At 56.9% G+C, this 22888-nt stretch overlaps 1 protein-coding gene across 2 annotated transcripts; it reads right to left on the reverse strand.

The window, feature by feature from the left end:
- Positions 1-4678: 4678 nt before the first annotated feature.
- On the reverse strand, positions 4679-19652 carry ADAMTS10 (ADAM metallopeptidase with thrombospondin type 1 motif 10). 2 transcript variants are annotated; one of them, XM_081090984.1, is made up of 24 exons: positions 19472-19652; positions 18881-19227; positions 18372-18528; positions 17312-17529; positions 15813-15896; positions 15570-15715; positions 15131-15174; positions 14880-14985; positions 14647-14793; positions 14309-14450; positions 11480-11587; positions 10977-11122; positions 10824-10887; positions 9520-9622; positions 9129-9262; positions 8918-9041; positions 7974-8054; positions 7737-7900; positions 7524-7650; positions 7307-7436; positions 6823-7027; positions 6395-6571; positions 6161-6320; positions 4679-5415 (listed from the first exon to the last, which is right to left on the reverse strand). In XM_081090984.1, the coding sequence occupies exons 1-24, from the start codon at positions 19557-19559 to the stop codon at positions 5306-5308; spliced, it is 3312 nt and encodes a 1103-aa protein (XP_080947110.1). In that variant the 5' UTR covers positions 19560-19652; the 3' UTR covers positions 4679-5305. The 2 variants fall into 2 exon arrangements, with proteins under 2 accessions (XP_080947110.1, XP_080947111.1); XM_081090985.1 differs by lacking the exons at positions 14647-14793; positions 14880-14985; positions 15131-15174; ... (4 more) ...; positions 18881-19227; positions 19472-19652 and having other exon boundaries at positions 14320-14441.
- Between the last annotated feature and the right edge of the window lie 3236 nt (positions 19653-22888).

Raw genomic sequence — 22888 nt, forward strand, 5'->3', positions numbered from 1 at the left:
CTTGGGGAACTCAGTGTATCCTGAGCGGGTGAAGTGAGTTGCCTAAGGGAGACTGTGGGTGCACATCGGTTGGTAATAAGGAGAGATGGGGCGATCAGTAAGGGCTTCCTATAGGAGGCAGTTCTTGCAACATCAACTTCCCAGGCAGGATAGGTGGTGGCACAGGAGCCAGGAAGGCCTTGAGTATGTGTGGGACACCGGGATCCTAGTTTCATTGGAACAGAGTCCAGGTCCAAATGAGGTAGAGATGGGAAGCCTGGGGCACTGGGGTCTGCACACGCCCCTGGTTTATAGGAGGAGGTTGTAGGTCAAGGTGGTTGTTAAAAATGTGACCTTGGGAGTCACTGAGTTGAAACCCACTGCACTTTGGGTTATACGACAGCTTGCCTAAGCCCCCGGCCTCAGTCTCCTCACTTGGAACATGGGACCTTTGAGGGCCATAGACCTTCCAGGGCAGTTGTGCAGATTCAATGAGGCAAAGTATGTGAAGAGGAAATGGTTTTTGAAAGGGGTACTGTTGACTGCTGCTTCATGGTAGCTGGCTATGTGTGGTTGCTGGTGGCTTTCCTCACCATTGCCAACAACAGCAGCAGCTCCTTAAGTTGGCCAGTCCCACAGGCACAGGGCACAGGGCCAGAAGGAAGGGCTGGATGAGGGAGCTTTTGCAATCGCCCCAACTGCTCTGGCTTCCCTGGGTGGTGATGAGCAGAGCCCCAGACTGGAGAGAGCAACAAAACAGCCACTTCCTTCCTTGCTGGGGTCCTGCAAGCTGTGGTTGCCAACCAGGAGGAGGTGTGAAGCTTCTTGTGGCTGCTGAGACAGCCCCAGCCCTGGCCCTGCCTTGGCCCCTACTGTGCCCCCTGGTGCCTTGGTGTCCTGCCCTCCCCAACTCAGTGGGGTTCTGGGGTCACACCCTGTGTTCCTACATTGTGCAAACAACACTCTCTCCTCCAAAGGTTCCTAGGGTCTCCCCCTCCTTTTGGGGAGTGACTTCAGTTTCCTTTTATCCTAGCCAGAGGCCATTCTCCAACATGTGGGAACCCTTGTCCTTCCAGAGTACTTCCTCCTAATTCTCTTGGCTCCCAGCCTTTCCATGGCTACTGCCCCTGGATCAAGCAGCCTCACTGGTCTCTCTATTTCATGTCTGTACTTTAAAAACAGCCATTATTACCCTCACGTCTCCACCATCACTACCCAAGACAACAAATTGCATCTTTTACCCCACCCCACCACCACCAAAGTCAAACAACCTGCTGATAACCCCAATGGCAGTACCATCAACCAACATCAAATGAAATGACGATAGATTCTGCTACCAATGTCCCTACCATCACCCACCACCACCACCACCCACCTGTCCTCACTAGCACCAGCAACCCGTAATAACTTACCACCATCAAGATCACAATATGAGCCATCAGCAACCACACAGCGAGCTACCACTGAAGCAGCAATCAACAATACCCCTTTCAAAAAACCAGCAGTACACCACCACCACTGCTGATGTTGTCACCAAAAATGAAAAATGAACTACCAACAGCAAACAAACATCATCTTCAGTCACCCCACTCTGAATAGCAGTGACCACAAACTGCCATTATTCCATGGATCTACCCTCAGGATCAAAGCAACCAACCACCATCCATCAATGTTCATCACCAGCTGGCACTGAAAACAACCATCACCACTGCCCACCCACCCACGAGAACCATCGTGACCACCAATGTTCAACAACCAAGAGCAACATCATCACAGCCAATGGCACCAACAACCCAATAGCTCAGCAGTAACCTTTCAACAGAAACTCCTCTTCAGCCACTAAGAGTCACCTCCACACACTGTGACCACTAACTCCAGCCATGAATAAGCTATGAACATTGTTTCACTGAACCTTTCAACACTCCCTGCACATATCACTCCTCCAGGCAGATGTCAGAGGTATTGGCCTCATGGATGGGTTCCACTCTTTTTTCCTGCTGTGTTCCTCTGGGGTGAGTCTCTCCCTTCCCGGACCCTATTACCAAGCAAACATTGACTAAGCATTTTCCACACAGCTTCTTTGGGAGGGGCTGCTTTTCTCTCAAGTAGCAGGTAATTTCCTGTGTTCTTTTGATCAAAGCCTACCTATCTAAGCTCCTGAGTCTTCCTGGCTTGGCTCCTTCTTGGAAGAGTTTCTGTCCCAAGCTCAGAGCTCTAGCTGATGGCTTAGTTATAAATTACCCAGGTGGATCTTTGGCCAAAGGTGCCCAACTTTTCATCAGCTTTCTGAAGTAAGAAGTCCTCTCAGACTAACATAGATGCTGCCTCTTGGTCTACCTCCCTGCCTCCACCTTGTCCAGCTGCTTGCTGCAGCTGCCAGAAGTCCTGCAGTTGTCACCACTGGCTCTGTGACTGTTCCAACCCCACGCCCTCATTGACAGGATGACAAAAAATGAAAGTTGAAGTGGTTGCAGATGCATGGAGCTGTGGGGGTGACTTTACCACCAGTTCAGGCTCTCTCTTAATGTGTACGCTTGATGCCGCTGGCTCTAAACCCATGACTGTGACAGACTCCCCACAGTCACAATTAGACCTCACCCTCACAGGCAGGACGCCTTTGCCTGCAGTGTCTTCCTTGCCGTCCTCACATGGAAGGGCACCAGTGGTGATGCAGATACGCTGCATCTCACATCTGCTTCTGGGACTGCTACAGCCCGCCCACCGTCACCATGCAGGCATGCTGTCACTACACCATCACTGTACCCCACCACCATTTAACACAGCTTCCCCCTGGTGTGGACTCAGAGCGGCTGAACCCACACACCCTCTGAAGTTCCAACTGAGAGGTTCTCAATCGACTTCCAAATATGGCCTATGTGGGAACTAAGGCCCAGAGAGGGGAATTGACTTTCCCAGGACCATACGGGGAGATAAGGCAAGCTGAGTCGGAAACCAGGTTTCCTAAGCCCTAAGAAATGGGTATGTCCCTGTCCTTGCAGACACTGTGTGATCCCTCATGGCCACCTTCAATCCTCCATTTCTTGCCCCCACCCCCATCATTATTCTGGCATCCTGTCCACCATTAGATGGGAGTTTGGTCCTGGTGAGGGATGCTGGGAGCACATGAGCTGCATGGAGGGACCCCCTAAAGGGCCTGCTGTGCCCCATTCACATGGCTGTACTTCCAGGGCACCTCCACCTGACTGGGACCCCCAACCCCTGCACTTCAGGGCCCACCTTCTTGAAGGACTTACCATGGTGGGGGTGGTATCTGGGTTCCAGGTGGTGCTTGAGTGGGTTGTGGTAGGGGTGCAGGCTCAGGGGGTTCCGGGGGGTGGTTCAGGCATGGCCCTGCATCTCCTTCACCCGGCTCCCAGCCCTAGTTCCTCTTACAACAGCCCCCCCCCCCTTTCACTTCCTTTGGCGGGAGGGGCCCGTGGCTACTGGGGAGGGAAGCTAGGCCCAGGGGGCGGGGAGAGCGCTCCAGCAGCTGGCAGGGCTGAGAGCTGGCTGTTTGGGGCTCTGAGCCAGAAGGGAGAGGTCCAGGGTTGGTGGGAGCAGCTGCCAGACCCCAGAAGGCCCCTTCTCCAACTCCCTGCGGACAGGGGTTGCAGGAAGGAGCTCACAGGTCAGTTGGCTGCAGTACTGACGGCTCTGTTCAAGGTGGCCCCCAGGAAGCATTTGGGCTGCCCAGATCTCTACAAAACTGCATCAGACACCGGTCTTCGCTGGGCATCCTGAACGAACACCTGCTTCCAGAGCAGCCTCAGATGGTCCTTTACGACAGTCTTTGCATGAGCCCATGTGCCAGGGGAAGGGCAACGGGAGTGGTACCAGGGGAAGGTACCAGGAGCCAGGTGCACTTGGAAGGTCCAACTTTGGAGGTCAGGTCTGGAGTTAACAAACCCTAGCTCTGCTACTTCTGGGGTCTCCCTATTTTCTCATCATAAAACGGGGATGCAGGCCTCTCCAGCAGCATCTGGCAGAAACTGGATCCATAAAATGTGGGCCCATGTCCTGATCTTTGGGAAATCAGCAGGCCACATACTGGTCTCCTCTTGACAACTGGGGAAATGGCAGTTCTGAGAGGTCATCACCTCCCTGTGCCACACAGCAAGGAGGCGGTGGAAGCAGCAGCCTCGCTGCTGGGAAAGCCGGGCAGGGAGGGGGAGGGGAAATGCCTGTGGCCCAGGGTTGCACAGCATCCTACCTAGAGGTTGCCAAGTGTGTCTTCCCCTCGTGGCCACATATGAGGAAGCACCCTTTTCTCTCTGCGTTGCTTGTGCACCTTTGCTCGCAGGATCGGTTGGGCACCTGCAAACCTCAGCAAATGCCTCCAGGCATTAAGGGTGAATACGTAGGCAGGAGGACCTCCACTTTGTTGGCCATAAGGGAAGGCAACCTTGTGCTGAGGGCAGGTAAGTTGGAGCTAACCAGATGAAGAGGGAAGGGGAAGGCACACCTGGCCGAGGAAACAGCTCAAGCAAAGGCAGGTGTGGCCGGAGCTTTCAGAGTGACCAGGAGTGTTGGTGGCTGGGTTGGCAGGTGTCAGACCCCGAGACTGTGAGAGACTCTGCAAGAAGCCATACATTTGCCCTAAGATCACTGGGCTTTAGTTTGTGTTGGCAAAAGCCCCCTTCCAGGCTGCTGGGCTGCTTGCAGTCTGGGTCAGGGACACACACACACCAGGTGCACAAATCTACACAAGACAGAACTTTATTGATGTAGCACTTCCTGGCAAGGGGTGTGCGGGCCCCAGGGCAGGGCCTGTAGCACCATGATGGGGGTGAGCAACCGGGCAGAGGTTGGGTGGATCTTCCCACCTCTTACCCACCCCTGTAGCTGGTGTTGTCAAGGGGAGGGTGCTAGGAAGTCGTGCTAATTCCCTTTTCCCATGGTGGACATAGACCCCTTCCAGACCAGAGTCGAGGGAAAGGGCAGTGTTGGGGATCAGGGCACTGGTGGACCCCCTTCCCCACCCCCACTCTTCACAGTATGTATTCCAACCAAAGGTGGGGGATTTTAGGGGGCTCCCTAGGGGTGGGTGTAAAGAGCGCTAAGTCAAACAGTCGTTCCCTTCTCAACCCACCCGGAGGGGGTCTCACTGTGAACTGGGAAAGGAGCTGAGGAGGGGCCCTGGGGATGGCCAGCCCCTCTGCATCTCCCAGCCAGGGCCCTTCATGGGTTTCCAATAAATAATTTCCGCTCCATCTCACCCTTCACTCCCAGCTCCTGCCCTGGCGGGCTCCTTCAGACTGGCCAGCTGCAGCCGGTCCCCTCCACCCCCAAGCTGGCGCTCAGCTGTGGCTCAGGGGCTGCTTGTCCCCTAGCGGCCATGGCAGGTTTTGCAGCACATCTGGCGGAAGTAGGCTCGGCTGCAGAACTGAAATTTGAGCACTAGGGGGCAGTAGGCGACCTTGTTCACATCCTTGCACTCTGCAGAGGGCGGGAGAGGGTTGGGAATCAGGTCTCAGAGCCCCTGGCCTCCACATGGATTATTTCAGGCCACCCCTCTAATGCAGCATCCTCTCAAGTGAATATATTTTTCACTCCCTCACAGATGAGAAAGGAAGGCAAAAGGTGGAAGGTGAACTCAGGCAGTTTGGTTCCTGTACTAGGAATAAGTACAAAAATTTTACTTTGATAGGAAAAAAAGAGGGTATATTGAAAGAAGTGGTTCTCAAGGGGATGTGACTTCACCCTCCTGGCGATGTCTGGAGACATTTTTGGTTATTACCACTGGGGGGAGGGGTCCTATTGGCATCAGGCAGGTAGTGGTCAGGGATGCTGCTAAATATCCCACAATGCACAGGGCAGACCCATGACAAAGAATCATGTGGCCCAACACGTCAATAGTACCTGAGGTTAAGAAACTCTGATTTAAAGAAAGAATATTAGGCAAATAATGCGTTATCAGTGGAGATGAGTAAGTCGAAGGTTATGGAGGTGGCTGGGGGAGTGACCCCAGTTAGGGCTCCAAAAGGATCAGGTGCCTAAAACGCTGGGCACACAGTGGCACTTAATACATGTCTGTGGTGAGGGGATGGTGCCGGCTGGCCTGGGAGATGAAAAGGCGTTCAGCGGTTGGGGAAGGTCTCTGGCCAACGGTCAACCCCACACTCTCCAGTGGCTTCCTCTGGACAGGGCGCTCCCCGCATCCCTGGGCCTCCTGCCCACATACCTTCCGGGCTGTCCCCGGGGGGCGCGCTGTCGCACTTGGCCTCGCACTGCTGCGTGGCTGGGGGGCGCAGGGCCTCCGTGCACTCGCGCGACGGCTGGCCGGTGTGGCTGGAGCAGCGCACGGCGCGCTGTTGCTGTCCGAGGCCGCACTGCACAGAGCACTGTGGGGCACCTCGGATGAGCCGCCGCCCAGCCGCCCCTGTCCCGGCCTCCATCCCCCAGGGTGGCCACCTACCTCGCCCCACTCCCCTGCCACCCAGCGGGCAGGGGGACAGCGGCGCAAGTTGCAGCGCATGGTGGCCGGCGGCTTGGCTGCGGGCGGGCAGTGCGCGGCGGGCAGCGTGGCACGGTGGTCTGCGCTCTTGCAAAGGACTACGCGGTGGCGGAGGCCTGGCCCGCAGCTGGGGGTGCACTGCATTGGAGGGGCGTTCCATGCTTAGTAGGCGGCCACCCCGCCCTTCCCCGCCGCACAGGGAGCCGAGAGGTGCTGCTGGTCCCTGGATGGTGAGGAGGCCGGCTCATCTCGGACCAGTCGAGGGTGGTCCGCTAGGGCTGGCGGGAGGGACTTGCGACTACAGAGGGTACCTCAGGGGGCACCCGGCACCAGGCCCTGCCCCTTGCTGCACAGGGAGTGGGTCCGCGAAGTGGGAAGGGGCGGCTGACCTCCGACCAGTCCAGGGCGGCCCACTCCGGCGGACAGGTGGGGCCATGGCAGGCCTCCAGGATGGGCGGGCGCGGCTGCGGGCAGGAGTTGTCGTCCAGTATCTTCTCCTCCGCGGCGGACACGCGGCGCAGACACACCACCGAGCGGCTGCGCACGCCGGCATCACAGCTGCGGCTGCAGCGCGACCAGTTCCCCACAACCCAGCTGTGGGGACAGGGGGCTGACAGTGCAGGCCGGGCACCTGCCCCCGCACCGGCTCAGCCTCCTCCCCAGCAACCAGCAACCAGCATCCTTATGGAAATGAGCAGCCCAAGCCCCCACCTGGGGCAGGGAGGCACAGCACCCGAGAGAAAAGCACTTGGCTAGGGCGCACCCACTCCGATTCCAGGGGAGCCCTGGCTCTACCTTGGGGAGCAGTCACCCCAATCTTGGGACCACGTGCTTCTCTGATCTCAGCAGCACTTGTCACCCGCAGGTACTCACTCAGGTGGGCAGGGCTCGGTGTTGCAGGCCCGCTGCCTCTTGGGAAGCTTGCTCTGGGCGCTGCAGTGGTGGGGGGCCACGGCCGAGCTGTCCAGCTGATTGCGGCATTCCACGGCCTGCACCTGGCTGCCTGGGGGCAGGTGAGAGGCGCACTCAGCCCTGCCCCATCCAGAGGGTCAGGTGACTAGTGCCCCCCGGGCCCCTCCCCTGCCCTCACCACCGGCACATTGGGCAGAGCACTTGGTCCAAGGTGAGTAGTGCCAGGAGTACGGGGGCAGTGCATCACGGATGATGGGTGCGTTGAATCGGTAGCGAAGGGCAGGTAGCTCTGTCCTGGCCAGCACCTGGGGTGGAGGGTGCATCAGAAGGAAGTCAAGCTTGGAGTCCCCACAAGGGTGCCATGTCCTCCTGCACCTTGCCCCACCATTACCATGACGATGAGAGATGCATTGATGGGTCCCAGGGCTTCTAGACTCTGTGTCTGATTTGGCCCAGGTCGCAGCTGAAAGGTGGTCCCAGCCAGGGACAGGCGGTGGGGCTGAGGGGTCCTGGGCATCCCCTCCAGCAGCAGGGACTCTTGGTCCCCCTTCAGGGCTGGGGGACAGTGTAGGAGTCAGAATTCCAGCCAGGTTTACCCCCAGTCCTCATCCCCTCACCTCCATCTCACCCAAGTGACTGAGGGAGAGGTTCAGGTCCTGGATGAAAATGTGGATGGAGCCTTTGGGGATCCAGACGACTTCCTCATACCCTGGACAGGGAAGCTAGGTGTCACCCACTCGGTCCGCCCCCCACACCTGCCTGCCTTCAGCACTGGATGACAGCAGCTAGCCATTACTGTGCTAAGTGCTTCCAGGGACATGACACTGCACGCCCAGCTCCAGCCCTATGCAGTAGATGTGTCATCATGCCCATTTTACATGTAACAAAACTGAGGCTCAAAGAAGCAAAGCTAAAACAAACAAACAAACAAACAAACAAAACAAAACAAAACAAAACGCAAAGCTACTTGCCCAGGTTTGACAGATAGGAGGTAGCTGGGCTGGGATTTGAACATGCCTTCTAACCACCAACATGGTCGGATCTGCCCCGCCCTCCACCCCCTACCCCAATAAACAGCAGGTATGGGCCTGGGTAGAGAAGAGGCCACTGTGGAGGCCCCAACCCACAGAGGTGACATGGTGGTCTTAGCACTCAGAGTAGGGGTTGCAAGGCTTATGGGCCCTAAGGACCCCTGTCTCTGCCCACATGTATCCCAAGTCCTGGTTTAACTGCTCAACCTCTGTACTAGCTCCTGAACCACACTTGGGCAGGAGGCCCCCTGGAAGGGGCAGGGGAGAGATTTAGGTCCCCACCCCCTTGGATATTTTAATTGCCAAGATTTTGGCTCCAGAGCCCAAGCCCTGGGACAGACCCCCAGATCCGTGAAGACTAGGCAGGCTAGGTAGATGACCCTGATCTGGGGCATTGCTGGGGTCTTCTTGGGGTCTCAACACTCCACTGGGTCCCTGGGTCTGAGAATTTGCTAATCTTGACTAGTGTGGTGGGGCCAGTCACCCCCCCCCCACCCCCCAGCCCAGGAGGGAGTGTGACAAGGAAGTAGGGGTATCTTACCAGCCCCAGGCAAGGATGGGCTGAAGACCCCCTCAATGGTTTCGCAGGCACTGCCATCACCCCCACACACTCGGCACTTGTCCTCCCGCAGGTCGGAGCCCAGGACCCGGTCGCAGCCCACATGCTGGGGAGGGCAGCGGTGGTGAGGATGTCAGTGAGGTGCCCATTCCTCCATCCCCATCCCTTCCCTCTCTCTGGAAGTCCCTTCCACCTTGCACTCGCCGCTGACACAAATGTCCACCGTGTCTGGGCGGCAAGGTGTCCCGTCCACCACGGCTGCTGCCCTCTCCGTGTAGAAGTTGAAACCTTCTGCTAGGCAGGTGAGCGAGCAGGCCTTCACGCCCCCTGGGGGGCATGGTCCCATCAGACCAAGGGCCAGGAGGCCCTGGGGCTCCCTGCTTGCTCCCTGGGGGAGGTGAGGCCAGGAGGGACAGACCCCAGATCCGTGAAGACTAGGCAGGCTAGGTAGATGGAATGGGGGTTCCCAGCATTCAGTCTGGTATTCTGGCTCCTTGAGTGAGGGGAGGGCTCAGGGCAGACCCCAAGATGCTGTATCCACCTGCTGTTGGATGCTCGCACGGCTTCCTCAGCCCCCGACTCACCTCCTCGGTATGTTTTCCATGTGTAGAATTTTCCACGGAAGGGGACGCTGTCAAATTCAGAGCACTGCATTTCCCTAAAGTCCTGGGAGCCAGGGGGACAGTCCTGGGGGCACGAGATGGGAGAGGGAGGGAGGCCAGGTGTCCAGGGAGGGAGTTAGGGCAGAGGCCTAGGGCGAAGAACTAATGCTCAGAGCAGAGATGAGTTGGAGGAGTGAGGCTGGAAGCAGGGAGGTCGGGAGGCCAGGGAGGAGGCTATGAAGGGTTGGATGGTAGCCAGGGCTAGGTCCAGGCAGTGGGGCTGGAGGGACAGGTGCATTTGAGAGGGACTAGGTGACTCATCAGATGTTAGATGCAAGCTGGGGATGATGCCTAGGTTTCTAGTTTCAGACCTGGGGCCTTTCTTGAGAGAGCATAGCTATAAAGGAGCAAGGCAAATTGGGGAAGGTGCCTAACTCTTTGCGAGTGTGAGGGGCATGTGGACCCCTCAGAGACACGAGCCTACCCCTCATCAGTAGCTCTCCACCCTCCTAGCACTCCACGCTGTCTTGTGTTTATTGGATGTGTGCACACGAGATGTGTTTACTCCAGGATGAGCCAGGGGGATCCCAGCATTAAAAAGGGGCAGCAGAGAAGCGCAGCCTAGGAGGGGCTGGGAGCGCAGGGCTTGGTGATGCAGGCGAGGCGGAGTTTTAGACAGGAGGCACAGCCCTGGTCAGAAGAGGGCTACTGGGCTGGTGCCAGAGAACTCAGAGACAGCTTTGGGGCAGGGAGTGGGTGTGGAAGACTCATCTATGCAAGAATTGGCAGGAGCTCGGCCGGTGTGGCTAAGTGGTCGAGGTTGGATTCCTGGTCAGGGCACAGGCCGGGGTTGCCGGCTGGATGCCCAGTAGGGGTGTGCAGGAGGCAGCCGATCAATGATTCTCTCTCATCATTGATGTTTCTATCTCTCTCTGTTATATATAAAAGAGCCCTAGCTCGCTTGGCGCAGTGGATAGCGCTTCAGCCTGAGGACTGAATGGTGCCCGGCTTGATTCCGGTCAAGGGCAGGAGGCAGCCAATCAATGATTCTCTTATCATTTATGTTTCTATTTCTCTCTCCCTTCCTCTCTGAAATCAATAAAAATATATTAAAAAAAAAAAAGAATCGGAAGGAGCCAGATCCCCCCGGAGGCGCCAGGGGGTAAACTGGGCCTGGGTGGGATGGGGCATGTGTCGAGGGGCAGGGAAGGCAGAAGGCCTGCAGCGGCTCCTTGGAAGTTGATTTATGACTTTTTTCCTCTGGGGACGGGGCTGGGGGAACTCACATCAGTGTTGCAAGAGCGATGCCGCCGTCTCTCGCCCAGGCAGTACTTGCCCCCGATGGTTGGCCTGGAAAGGGTGGGAGAGCAGGAGAGGATGGGGCAGGGGAAGCAGGGGCGGCCCCCTCCATTTCCTCGTAGGGGGTCCTGAGGACTGACCTGGGGCTGTCGCAGTGACGGCTGGAGGAGGACACGCCACCGCCGCAAGTCCGGCTGCAGTCTCCCCACGGGGTCCACGGGCCCCAAGCCCCATCCACGCCCTCAGGTCGTGACCCGAAGGGGACGCACACCCGCTTGTAGCACCACTGTGGGAGGGGTGAGTCCAGCTCAGAAACCCGCAGGGGGTTGGTGCTCCCCTCCCACCCAGCCAGAGGCCTCAGCTCCCCTGGAATGGGGCTGAAGTGGGAGAGGTGGGGCTCGAGGACCAGGGTGCAAACAGATGGCATAAGGGTGTGGCCAGGGAGCCAGACGCAACGTTCAAGGGGCGGGAAGCTAGCACGGGGACCATGGTGCGGGCGGGGCTGGAGACGGTGTGGGGTGTGGACGCAGGTTAGGGGCGGGACCGGCAGGAAGCAGGCGTGGCCAGAGACCACGTGACCCTGGAGGCAAGGCTCGGGATGGGGCGGCCCACGGACAGGGGGCGGGCCTCGGCCTGCGCTCACCCCCTTGTCGATGGTGTGTGTCTGGCACAGCGTGCCCTCTGCGGCCGGGATGCTGTTGGTGATGCACCGGTTGCTCTTGCTCAGACACCACAGCTCGCTGCAGACCTCCTGCGGCCGAGATGCCCGCTCAAGCTCGCCCTCCTCCTTCAGGAGGACCCAGGCTCACTGCCGGTTGGGCAGTGGGGCCCTGGGTTTCAAGGCATCTTCTTGGATACGGTGGCAGGGTATGGCCTGGGCCGCCCTCTCTGCCTGCATACACACTGCACTTACTGAACACCTATGCGTGGCACACATTCCCGTGGACCTCATTCTCCCAATTCCACTGCGAGGGAATCAAGGCCAGGTCAGGCCACTTGCTGAAGGTTACGGAGCTACTAGAGGGCAGCCTGGTTATCAACCCAGACCTTTGACTGAAGCGTCTATGATGTGACCCCTCATCAGTTCAGTCCCTGGCATCTCCTGAGTTTCTAGAAGGAAACATGGGGTTGCTGAGGAATGTAGAGAGGAAGGATTCTGGATTCCTTTCTGGGATGGGCAAAGCAGCCCACGCAGGCGCAGCAGTTCAGAAAGATCAGGCCTGGAGGTGGCTCAGGTCAGGGGCCCCGCCTCTCACTTCTCTCCAGTGGGTGGTTCTCCTTGTTCCCTTCACTTAACTGGGGACGTTCTCAAAGATTTTAATCTATGAAGGTTGGGAGAGGACAAGGCCAGGCTGGATCTGTGTGGGACTTTCCTCGGAACCCTGCTTGGGCTGGGCCAGGACCTAGCAGCAAGTCCTATACCAGTCCCAGGAGTCACTCCAATCCTTTAGGTCCAAGTTAATATCACTGGACAAGCCCCATTGGGTTCAGGTGTGGCCAAATCGTACGTAGGTAGACTCTCTTGCTCACATCCTGCCCCAGGCCCCAGGATCTTTCCCCTGTGACGTGGAGACCCTCCAGTCTCCTGTCTGTAATCACATGTAATCTCCTGAGAAAGGGATCCTTCCAAGCTTCAAAGGTGTGGTACTGGACCACTCAGTGGCCACAGGAAGGGACCTTTTCTGGGTCAGCTTCCGTGAGAGACCTGTACATACATGAAAAATTTGGAGGGTTGTCCTGAGATCTCCCTCCAACACCCTCCAGGGTCCCTGCCTTTTGCCCCTTCAGAGGATACTTCTCAGCTAAAAACTCAGCCTGGTCTTCTGGCTTCACAGGGCTTGCATCCTGGCCATTTGTAAAAATATCACGTGCTCTGACGCCTCCTGGAGAGAGTGCCTATCCCAGCCCAGCCTTCCCTCCTCCTCACAAGGACACACTGGAATATACTGATGCTTCCACCCCGCCACTTGCAACACATTTGCCCCCTCTGGGCTAGTTTCCTCATCTACAAGATGGGCCTTGCCTACATAACAGGTTGAGAGGCATGTGCCAGAGTAGATATGAAAGGGCTTGCACAGAGCAACAATGACCACAGCTAACTCTGGGGCAGACACTAGGTAAGCCCAGCTCCTTAGACATATTAGCCAATTTACATGTAGTTAACGACTCCCCCCCGCCAGGAGGGCAAGGAACACGTTCTTTGGAAAAATAAAAGGGAGAATCAATTTAACCTACAGCTCGCACGGATCCGTGTTTGCTGCCTGGCACTTCCTCCCCTCCCCCACCTCTATAAAATCTGGTCCTAGAGACCTGGACTTAAATACCAACTCTGGGAAAGGCACTCTCCCCATGCCTCAGTGTCTTCATCTGTAATGTGGGGATAATAGGACCATGAGGAGCTTAAATGCGATGAGGCCTATCACATACTTAGCATATAGTGAATGCTCAGTAAATGCCAACCGTGCTCATTGTTAGGGTACCTGGGGCACAGCAGATGCTCAAGGGAGCTTCAGAATTCTATTGGAACTCATTAGAGAGTGCTACAGTCACCAGACAAGTTAGGGTGTGGGGGCAAGAGAGGAATGCCAATTACACATACATTGATCCAGGGTTTACCTCCTTGTCTAGCACTGAAATGAAGTGAGGGCATTTTAACAGCTGCCTACTCCCTGTTTTGGGTTAACATGGCCTTAGCTTGGACATGGCCTTGCAAACTCTGACCTTCTGAGTTTGGAGGGTGTGAAGTATTGGGACTGGGTCAGGCTACTAGGGCCGAGGCTGTGAGGAGGCGGGGAGCGTGTTTTGGGAATTAGGGGAGGTGGGCAGTAGAGGGGCAGACTCCAGCTGAAGCAGGAGGCCAGCAGGCTCCAGCTCCCGGGGGGAAGCTGGGAGAAGGACCCTAGCTGGCTTCTTTATGTATAGCTGGGGCTTTGGGAGCTGAGTCTAAATTTCAGGAAAGAGTTGGGGAGTAGTAATGAGGTTCAGAGCTCGTCCAGCCAAGGACTGGGGCCAGCAGATCGGTGTACCGGATGGTAGGGAATGTGGGGAGTGCAGACAGGGTGTCTCTAGAAGGCTCTGTCCAGTTCTTTGCCAAGTGGGGAAAATGGTTCTTCCCCAGGGAAGCGATTTCCACCATGTCTGAATGTGTGGGTAAAAATGGCCAGTTAGTGCTCCTGGGACTCTAGTCCTGCCGCAGCCTGATATGCTGCACAGAGGGTGGCCTCCCAGCCTCCCCAGCCCAGTGCCCAATCAGGGGTCTGGAGAGCCAGGACATCCCACTCTTGTCCTCAGTCTTGTCTGATTGTGCCATCTGTACAACCTAAGGCCCCTCTGTGCCCCTGGGCCCCATGGGGCTCACTCCTCTTCCTGGCTCTCCCAAACCCACTGCCTGGGGTGGGGGTGCCCATGTAGAGTCACCCACCCCTGCAACCCCCTCCCCTCCCAGGAAGGAAAGCAGGAAGGCTCTCTCTACCCCGTATTTACACTGACGCGATTTGACTCCATGCTGGAAGCGGCACTGCTCATCGGCATCGTAGGCCTGGCCGGGCGCCACGGTTGGGTACACGAAGTCCTGTCTGGGGGGCCGGTTGTTCAGGCAGAGCCCCAGACCTGAGCTGTGGCAAGAGGAAAGCAGCTGTCATGCTGGGGGGCTGCAGGCCAAGAGCTCAGGGGGTCCGGCTGGGTGGGGTCCCGGGGAGCAGCCCCTGCAGGCGACACAACCCTTCTCAGAGGCAGCCCTGATATCCAGGGGACCCCCGCCCCGCAACACGAGTGTGAGCCTATAGGCAGGAAAGGCAGGTCCATCCTCACTCCAGGAAGCTGGTGATGTAGTCGCGGCTGCAGGATGACCACACAAATGGGTTGGTCTTCATGGTAATGTGGGCAGCCATGAGCTTCGCTGGGTCCTGGCCCCTGGCCCCGCAGCTGTTCCCTACGCCGTCGTGGTTCATGCCAAACCTGGGGAGAGGAGTACTGGCTCTGCTGGGTGCCGATGAGCCTGCTGGACCCTTCTGTCCTCCCCCTCCTGTGTCCCCGGGCCTCACGTGTGTCCGATCTCATGGGCAATGGTGAACGCCGTGGCCAGGCCAATATCCTCATTGATGCTGCAACTTCTCTCGCGCTCACACATCCCTCCCACAGGGGCCAGACCTGGGAAATGGGCACGTGGGGTGGGGCTGGGGCTCAGAGCTGTGCTGGTTGCCCCCATCCACCCTGAAAAGTCCCCACCCGCACCAGGGCCAGGGCCACCCAGCCCACTGCCTTCATAGGTGCCAGAACCAAGGGGCATGGGTACCTAGTGTGCCGCAGGGTTTGTTCTTGTAGATGCAGATGTCATAGCTGTGGAAGGAGAGGGGGGCGATGAGGAAGCTGGGCTGCCTCCCTAAGCCCCGATGATGCCACCATGCCTGTTTCTGGGGGTTAAGTTCTGCTTGGGAGTGCTACCTGCCTCTCACCCGAAGCCTCACGCTCTGGCTGCAGCCTGCCTTGGGGATAATGGGGCACATGACTGACTGAGAAATGAGTGAAGGAGAGCATTAGCACTCCAATGGCCCAATATCCGCCTTCCCAGATTCTTAGGCTCCCAGCTGCCCCTCCCATGTCTGGCTCCCCAAGGGGGCAGCTGAATAGTCCCAGCCTCTCCATCTAGCAGACAATCCCCTGCTTGGACCTGGATGGTCCCCTAAACTACCCGTTCCCCTGGCCCACATCTTGGAGGCCTCCCCAACCCTCACCGCGTAATGAGCACCGCTGTGTCATGGTTGGCCACACCGTTCTCCGGAATGGCGTTGCCATGGCCGCTATGGTTCACAATGGATTTCTGCCACTTACAGAAGCTGTCCAGTGACTTCCCGGCATGGTGGGTGATCTCCAAAGTGGGCTGAGGATGGACAGAGTGAGGTGCATGGGCGCCAGCCACCCCAGAAAGGGCAGGCGGCACTGGTGTGCAGGGAAAGGGGTGGGCCCACCCCCCGCACCTGGTCCTCTGTGAGCAGGATGAGCCGTGTTACCAGGATATTAACGATGTTTCCCAGACTCGAGTCTTGGAAAAGTTTGGCAACCTGACCTCCAAGAAACAAGAGAAACGGAGTCTTAAGAGGGGCCCAGAGTAGCAAACAATGAAAATACAATGACAATAGCTCGCCTTATCAAATTCCTACTGTATGTCCAGCTCAGGCTAAGTCTGTCCATATACCTTTGCATGAGTAGATATTATTCCCATTTTGCTGTTGAGCAAACTGATGCACAGAGAGATTAGAAAACACAGCTGGTAGGTGTCATAAGTGGGATTCAAGTCTGGTAAGCCTGCCTGCAAAGTACTGGTTGCTTGCCAGTACATTTCTTTCTGACTCATCCTTGCTCAGCTAGTCAGTTTTTTTTTGCCCTTCATTCCTCCCCTGCCCACCCCCTGGCTTCCTTGAGTCTCTGCCCAGAGATGGCCGGAGGGATGTGCCTCATCCCGTGGCGATCTAAAGACACCAATTTGAGCATCACTACAAAAAGGTGGAAGTGTGGGGGCAGAAAGCTCTAGAGATAGTGGTTAGAGGGAAGGAGGTTGTGGCCCAGGGGTGAGAGGGCACAAAAGATGCAGGTCACACCATCCAGATATCCTGGAGCCCTAGGATATCAATGCCCCAAAGTGGAAACCCACAGAAACCCTAGCAGTTTCTAGCAGGTGTTAGGAAATAAGGGAGAGAGGCAGGACTGAGGAAGTAGTGGGATCAGGTGCGCTGTCATGTGAACATGGAGCCATCTGTCTGCTGAACTTTTTCTCTCCCTTTTTGCTTCAGTGAAACAAGAGCACCACTCATCAAGCCCTTATTATGTGCCAACTGCTCTGTCTGGTTTCCCTCCCACCAACTCTCATGCTCTGTTGTAGATACTATCACAATCCCACTTTACAGAGGGGAAAACTGAGATTGAGAGGGGACCAGAGTCTTGAGATCTAACATGGCTACTGACTGTGGGTCAGCGAGGTCAGCTGTATGAATTCATAGGTAAGTGTATGCGTGAGAACTCTACCTGCATACAGATGTGTGCCCATGTGTGTACTGGTAACCTCAACAAGTACCTGCAAGCTGCATGCTCATTTTTATATAGCAAACAACTATGCAACTCTTACTGTGTACCAAGTGCTTTATCTAGGCACTGCATCCACCTCCGTCTTATGAAGTGAATACTATTATTATCCTCATTTTACATATGAGTGAACCAAGGCAGAGGTGAAGTCATGTGTCCAAGGACATACAAATAAAAAGTGGCAGAGCTGAGATTTCAGCCCAGGCTGGCTGGCTTCAGAGTCCATGCTCCGAGGCGCTGTGCTCTGCAGTCGTCCTTTCTCACCCTGTCCCCCCTCCATTCTGTTTCTCTAGCCTCAGGTAGCAGTTGGGGGTGGACGGTGACACCCTTTTCCTGACCTCTGGAGGCTGGCTCCAGGTTCTTGGGGCTTCATTCCCTGGGAGGGGGAGGCACTTACAATGTTCATAATGGCTAGCACGTACTGTTCCACGTCTCGGCGCCCGTGGTAGGCCACCATCATCTTGTCAGCCACGACCAGGGTCTCCACGTAGCGCTCTCTGCTGACGGAGCGCTTCAGGCCCAGCTGGCTGCGCTCCGTCTCATTGCCCAGGGGCCTGGCAGGTGGCGGCTTCAGGGTGCGCAGCCACCATGGCCGCCCCTTCCACGGTTTCTCATCTGGATGGATAATTTCTGGTCATTACGCTGCTTGCTCTGTGGTCCAATTCCCTGTATGCTGCTCCACCTGCCCAATGGGCCGTCAAATATCTTGTTCTTTTGCTAGTGGGCATTTCAGTTGTCCAATGTCTGGTTCTAGAAATGCTCCATTAAGTGGATTAATGCTCCATCTGGTTCTACACGATGTGGCTACCCTACTGCCCAACTGGCTGGCGGAACAGCTGCCGGGCACACCACGACAACCATGACTACACAACTTCCTGACCATCCACCACCTGCTTGTCTGTGTGCAGCGGCTGGACTCACTGCTGGAACTGTGTGACTGACTGTATGTTTTCTTGGCCTTCCAAATATGGAGCTTTCTAATCAACACACTGCACAACTGTCTGGCTACAGAACAAAACAGCTGCTTTTGATGGCCCTGCTGCCCAACTGACTGTGCCTTAGCCTGTGACACCATCCAGCTTTCTGTTTGTACAACTGACTGTGGTTGTCCGTCTGCCACAGTATCCTAATCCCAGCCTCTCCAGCTATACAACCATTGAATGTCCAGAGCTCTGCAATGCCACCAGACAGCCAGTGTTCTAGCCAGACAGTAATCCTGGAGATGGTTTTATACCCAAGCACCTGTATGGCTATCCAGCTGCCTGTCTCCTGCTGGACCACTGGTCTATGGCAGTGATGGATGGGCTGTTCCCCACTGTTCCACTGTCTGACTGATGCCAATCCTCCCCTCACGTAGCTGCCTGCCGACCTTCTGGATAAGAGACACTGCTGCCTACCTCTGTCTTACGGTAAAGATGTCGTGCAACCCCTTTGCCCGTCCCCAGAGACAGACGTACCTCTCACTCCACAGGCTGTGTCCAGGTGGGGGTGACGCAGGGAGGAACGCTTGTACACCACATGGGGGCCACCCTCCTCCGGGCCCTGGCCCCGTTTGGTTCCACTTTGTAGAGGCTCAATCAAGTATTCTTCCTCATCCGCCACAATCAGGCCATGCTGTGGGTGGGGGAAGTGGGACAGAGGGCACGGATCAGTTCCTGGTCCCCAGGACCCCTGGGGCCATATCTCTTTATTTTGTTCCTTTTATCTTCCTGGGTTTAGGTTGCTACTCCTTTTATAATCTCTTGAGAATGATATTTAGCTGATTACATTTCAGCATGACCTAATGCTATTCATTTTCCTTTAAGCACTGCTTTAGCTGCACCCTAAATGAGCTAATTCTTTTGATTAGCTCAAAATACTTTAAATATTTCCACTGTGATTTCCTCTCTGACATATTTAGAAGTGTTTTTCTTAACTCCCAAACTCATTGGCATTTCCTCCCTGCTTCCCAGAATCCTCTGCTCACCAGGCCCCCACAGGTGCTGATGGCCACATGAGAGCTGTCAGCCTGGCCCTGCAGGTGGCCAGCATAGAGGCAGTGGGGCCGGGCTGCCCTCTGCCAAGCCAGGCCCTCCCGTGTCCAGTACTCCACAGAGACATGTCCTGCTAGAAGGCGCGAGCTGTGGGTCAGGTTCAGCAGGAAGTGGGTGCTGGGTGCAGCCACCTTGTAGAAGAGACGGGACTCTGCTGCAGGCCCTGTGCCCCGACGCTGCCTCCGGGAGGCAGGGGGCGAGAAGGCCAGCAGTGCCCCGTTGTCATCCACTCGGGTGGGGAAGGCGATCTCATAGTTCTCCAGGCTGGACAGGAACTCATCTGTAGGTAAGGATCAGAGGCCCGGGTGGGCCCTGGGAAGGACCCCTGAGTCCTGGCTGCTTGTCTGTAGGGCAGGTGATGCTAGCCCCACTGGCTCCCGAATAGAGGTTACCAGCTGCAAGACCCGGGACTTCTGGCCCAGGGCCTCCCCACTCTCCTCCCCCCACAACCACAGTCCCAGTCTCACCTGATCCCTCCATAGCTCCTCGCTCCCTCCCCACCGAGGGCCCTGGACCAGCCCTACCTTGAGACCGGAAGGCGTGTGTGACCTCGAACGTGAGGCCCAGCCCCAGGGCGAGGGCCCAGTGGAGGATCTGGCAGGCGGGGGCCATAGAGACCACGTGTCCACATGTCTCTCTCCTGCCTCGGCTGCCGGCAGCCCCCACAGTGCCGCCTTCCCTGTTCACAGCCTGGGCAGCATCACTGGGCTCCTGGGAGGAAGGAGCTGGGTCAGGAGGGGCGTGATCCGCCCAGCAGACACTGTCAAGGCCCCTCACAGGGCTGCCGGGGGACCTGCAGCTCCTTACTCCCAGCCTGGAGGGTCCCCAAGGCATTTCCCTGGTTGGAAGATTCCAAATGCATTTCCTTACCAAGTAGCTCCCTGTTCCCACCCCGAATCCTCCCTGCACTCTTGGCTCGATGAGCACCTACATGTGTCTGCTACCGGCCTGAGCAATTTCACACCATTTCACTTCATTTCTGCAATAGCCCTGGAGGATCCGTTCACTGGGTAATGATTGAGCATGATAGGGACACAAGGCCTGCGCTCCCTTTTTGGGCTCAGTCTCCTGGGTGTGACAGACGACAGACAAGTAAATAAAGAGTTCAGATGTGACACGTCATCTGGAAGAAATAACGAGGGGGCTCAGAAGCAGAGGTGTGAAGGATGAGAAGAAACCAACCATGTGAAGAGACAGGAGATGGTGCACCAGGCAGAGAATAGCAGGAGCAAAGGCCTGGAGGGAGGGAGAAGCTTGTGGATCTTGGACCCACAAGGACGGCTGGGGGGGGGGGGGGGGGGAATAGGAGGCCAGCAGGGGAAACTGGCACAGATACTCTTGAAGGCAGGTCAATGTAAAGTTTCCGCCCAGATTAAACCTGAGGCTAGGGCGTGGCTCCTCCCTCCCCATCCCATTCCCGGGCTATGCCTCTGGATGCTCTGCCATAGGTAACACCATTTATCCGCCAGCAGAGCTAGAATCCCTTACAGCATGGTCTGGGTCCCTGTGATGTCTCTTCACCCTTGCATTTCCAGCTAGACCCAGTCCTGCTTCCTCTCCCTTCAGATTCTTCCTGGGAGCTCCAGGATTCTGCTGCTCTCTGCTCCAGGCCAGCCTACACAGACACCACTTTGGGCCACCACTCTGTGCCAAACCCTCCTGTCCCTTCTGTCTCCACCCTCCTCCCTCTTAATCACACACTGTCTTGTTTTCTTTGCAGCCTGGCCAAGTCTGGGAGCTGATCCCCAAACAGGGCAGTTCAGCTCCAGAGGGATAGAGCCAGGTTTTCTCTAAGATACCGACTTAGAAGCCAACGCTTCCCGCTTCTGCTTGGACTCCTCCAGTGATGGGGAGCTCACTCTCTGGCACTCTGTGACCCAGCTGCTCCCTTCAGCTGGGCTGGGGTTTACTGCTTGGTTTGCTGTTGCTGTTTTTTTTTTTTTTTTTTTTTTTTTTTACCTCTGGGGGCTTCAGTTAGTGCCACGGTGTCAGATCCCTGTGCGCCAGCCTCTCTGGGCCTGTTTCTTCTTCAGAGTCTGGGCAGGGAGAGGGCAGTGAAGAGGAGCTGGGCTGGGTGTGGAGTTCAGGGGTCACTGAGAACACTCTGCCCTTTTTTCTGGCCCTGGAGAACCTCCTCTTGGATCTCATCCTTCCTTTTTCCGAAGCACACCACCCCTTTAATCTCCCTCCTCTCCTCTTTTGCCAGCCCCTCCCTCACTTCCTACTGCCTCCTCTCCCGTATTCCATCCTGAGAGGACCAGCTCTGGGATCAAAGCCCTTCCTGGTGGACTCCCCTGGTCCCCCCTGGCGTAGGCCCTTCCCCCATGCTAAGGTGGCAGCATTTTCACTGCAAGTGAGGCTGGAACCCTCCCCCACTCCTGTCCCTCTTCCTTTCCCCGTGGTGCGTGGTGCGGAGTCTTCTCCCCTAAGTCGCTCTGTGGCTCTGATCCTGGCTGCTCTGTCTTTTTGCCTCTCTTCCTGCTCCAGCCTCAAATCCTCATCCCTGTTCTGAGGCTGAACCCCTCCTCCCAACACCTTCACACCCTCTTTGCGCTTCCAGTTCAGGTGGGATGTGGGGGACAGTGCCGAAGGATCCAGCGTAAGTGGGTGGAGGAGGTGGGAGTGGGGATGGGGAGACAGGGGCCTGGAGGGGGAGGGCACACAGGTGTCTGTAGGGCAGGGCAGGGGAGAACCCCTGGGACAGTGGCCCAGTCTGTGGGGTGGTCGGGAAGAGGGGAGGCCACTAGAGAGTCAGTGGGCCTGGCTGGGAAAGGAGGCTGTACCGGGACAGGGGATTCCAGGGCTGGAGCCGGGCTGGGACAACACATGTCAGCAGGGGATTTCTGTGGTGTGTGTGTGGCTGCAAGAGCGTGACTGTGTGCGGTGTGTGCCCATGTGACCCTGTATAAGGCTGTGTGTGCCTGGGTGGCTGTGTGTGGCTGTGTGTGTGTGTGTGTACCCAGGGCAGGCCAAACCCCCAGCCCCTCCTCCCAAAGGCAGGGAGGCAGGCAGTCTGGGGGAGGCTGCCAGCAGCTGGAGGAGGAAATGCCGCGGAAAAGGCCCGGAAACAGAGGCTCCATCCCCTCCCCGGATCCTGGAGGGGCCCGTGGCTCCACACCCAGACCTCCTGGGCCAGCTAGCAGGCAGGGCTGCCGGGCCTCCCTGTGGAGGCCAAGACCTCAGCTGCCCAGGCAGAGGCCTCGCCAGCCCCGCTGCCAGCTGCCTCCGGGCGCTGCGCATTGGGCCAGGCAGACCCCGTGAGGCCAGCAGACAAAGGCTGGCCGCCCACCCCACCCTACCCACAAACCAGTGGGTCCCCCTAACCAGCCGCTAATTAAAGGCCTGGAGCCGGATGGGCTGGAGACACCCTGAGACAGAGTGGCCTCCATGACCAACTCGGGGGAAGTGGGCGGTGCCACTCTCACACCCAGACACACAAATGCACACTGGCAGCGACACACACTCAGGGGCAGCCCCACCTGCGCAGCTGCAGACCAACAACTGGACACCAGAGACCCACAGAGGACCCCCCCACACACACACACTCAGTACACACACCCCGGAGACACAACTACACACTCCCCGGCCCTATGTGCACACATAGAAATACACAGACAACCTAGAGACAGACAGACACACACACCCACACACCGGGCTCACACACACAGACATGTACACTCATCCACACAACCAGACCAGGGACAAAGTCACCAAGTCCCACAAACCTGACACACACCCAGACCCACTTACATACAGGCATTTACAGCTACACCCAGACACATCGGAGACGGATGTTTGGAGACACACACATGCTGGCTTACACTCACACTTGGGCAGACAAACAACACCCCACATAATCACGCACATGTTTCACGCAGACTCACACATGCAGAGCACATTCGTTTACACATACGTGGATGTCCACACACCCCCAGCCGCTC

This window comes from Myotis nattereri, assembly GCF_964212035.1.
Source record: "Myotis nattereri genome assembly, chromosome: 5".
Classification (NCBI taxonomy): Eukaryota; Metazoa; Chordata; class Mammalia; order Chiroptera; family Vespertilionidae; genus Myotis; species Myotis nattereri.

Excerpts from the sequence above, each read along its gene's own strand:
- ADAMTS10 (XM_081090984.1), bottom strand. The coding sequence starts at position 19,559 with ATGGCCCCCGCCTGCCAGATCCTCCACTGGGCCCTCGCCCTGGGGCTG. Across the intron at positions 17,530-18,371 it reads CACAGCCTGTGGAGTGAGAG|ATGAGAAACCGTGGAAGGGG; the intron begins GTACGTCTGTCT and ends TTATCCATCCAG. Across the intron at positions 10,888-10,976 it reads CGTCACTGCGACAGCCCCAG|GCCAACCATCGGGGGCAAGT; the intron begins GTCAGTCCTCAG and ends CACCCTTTCCAG.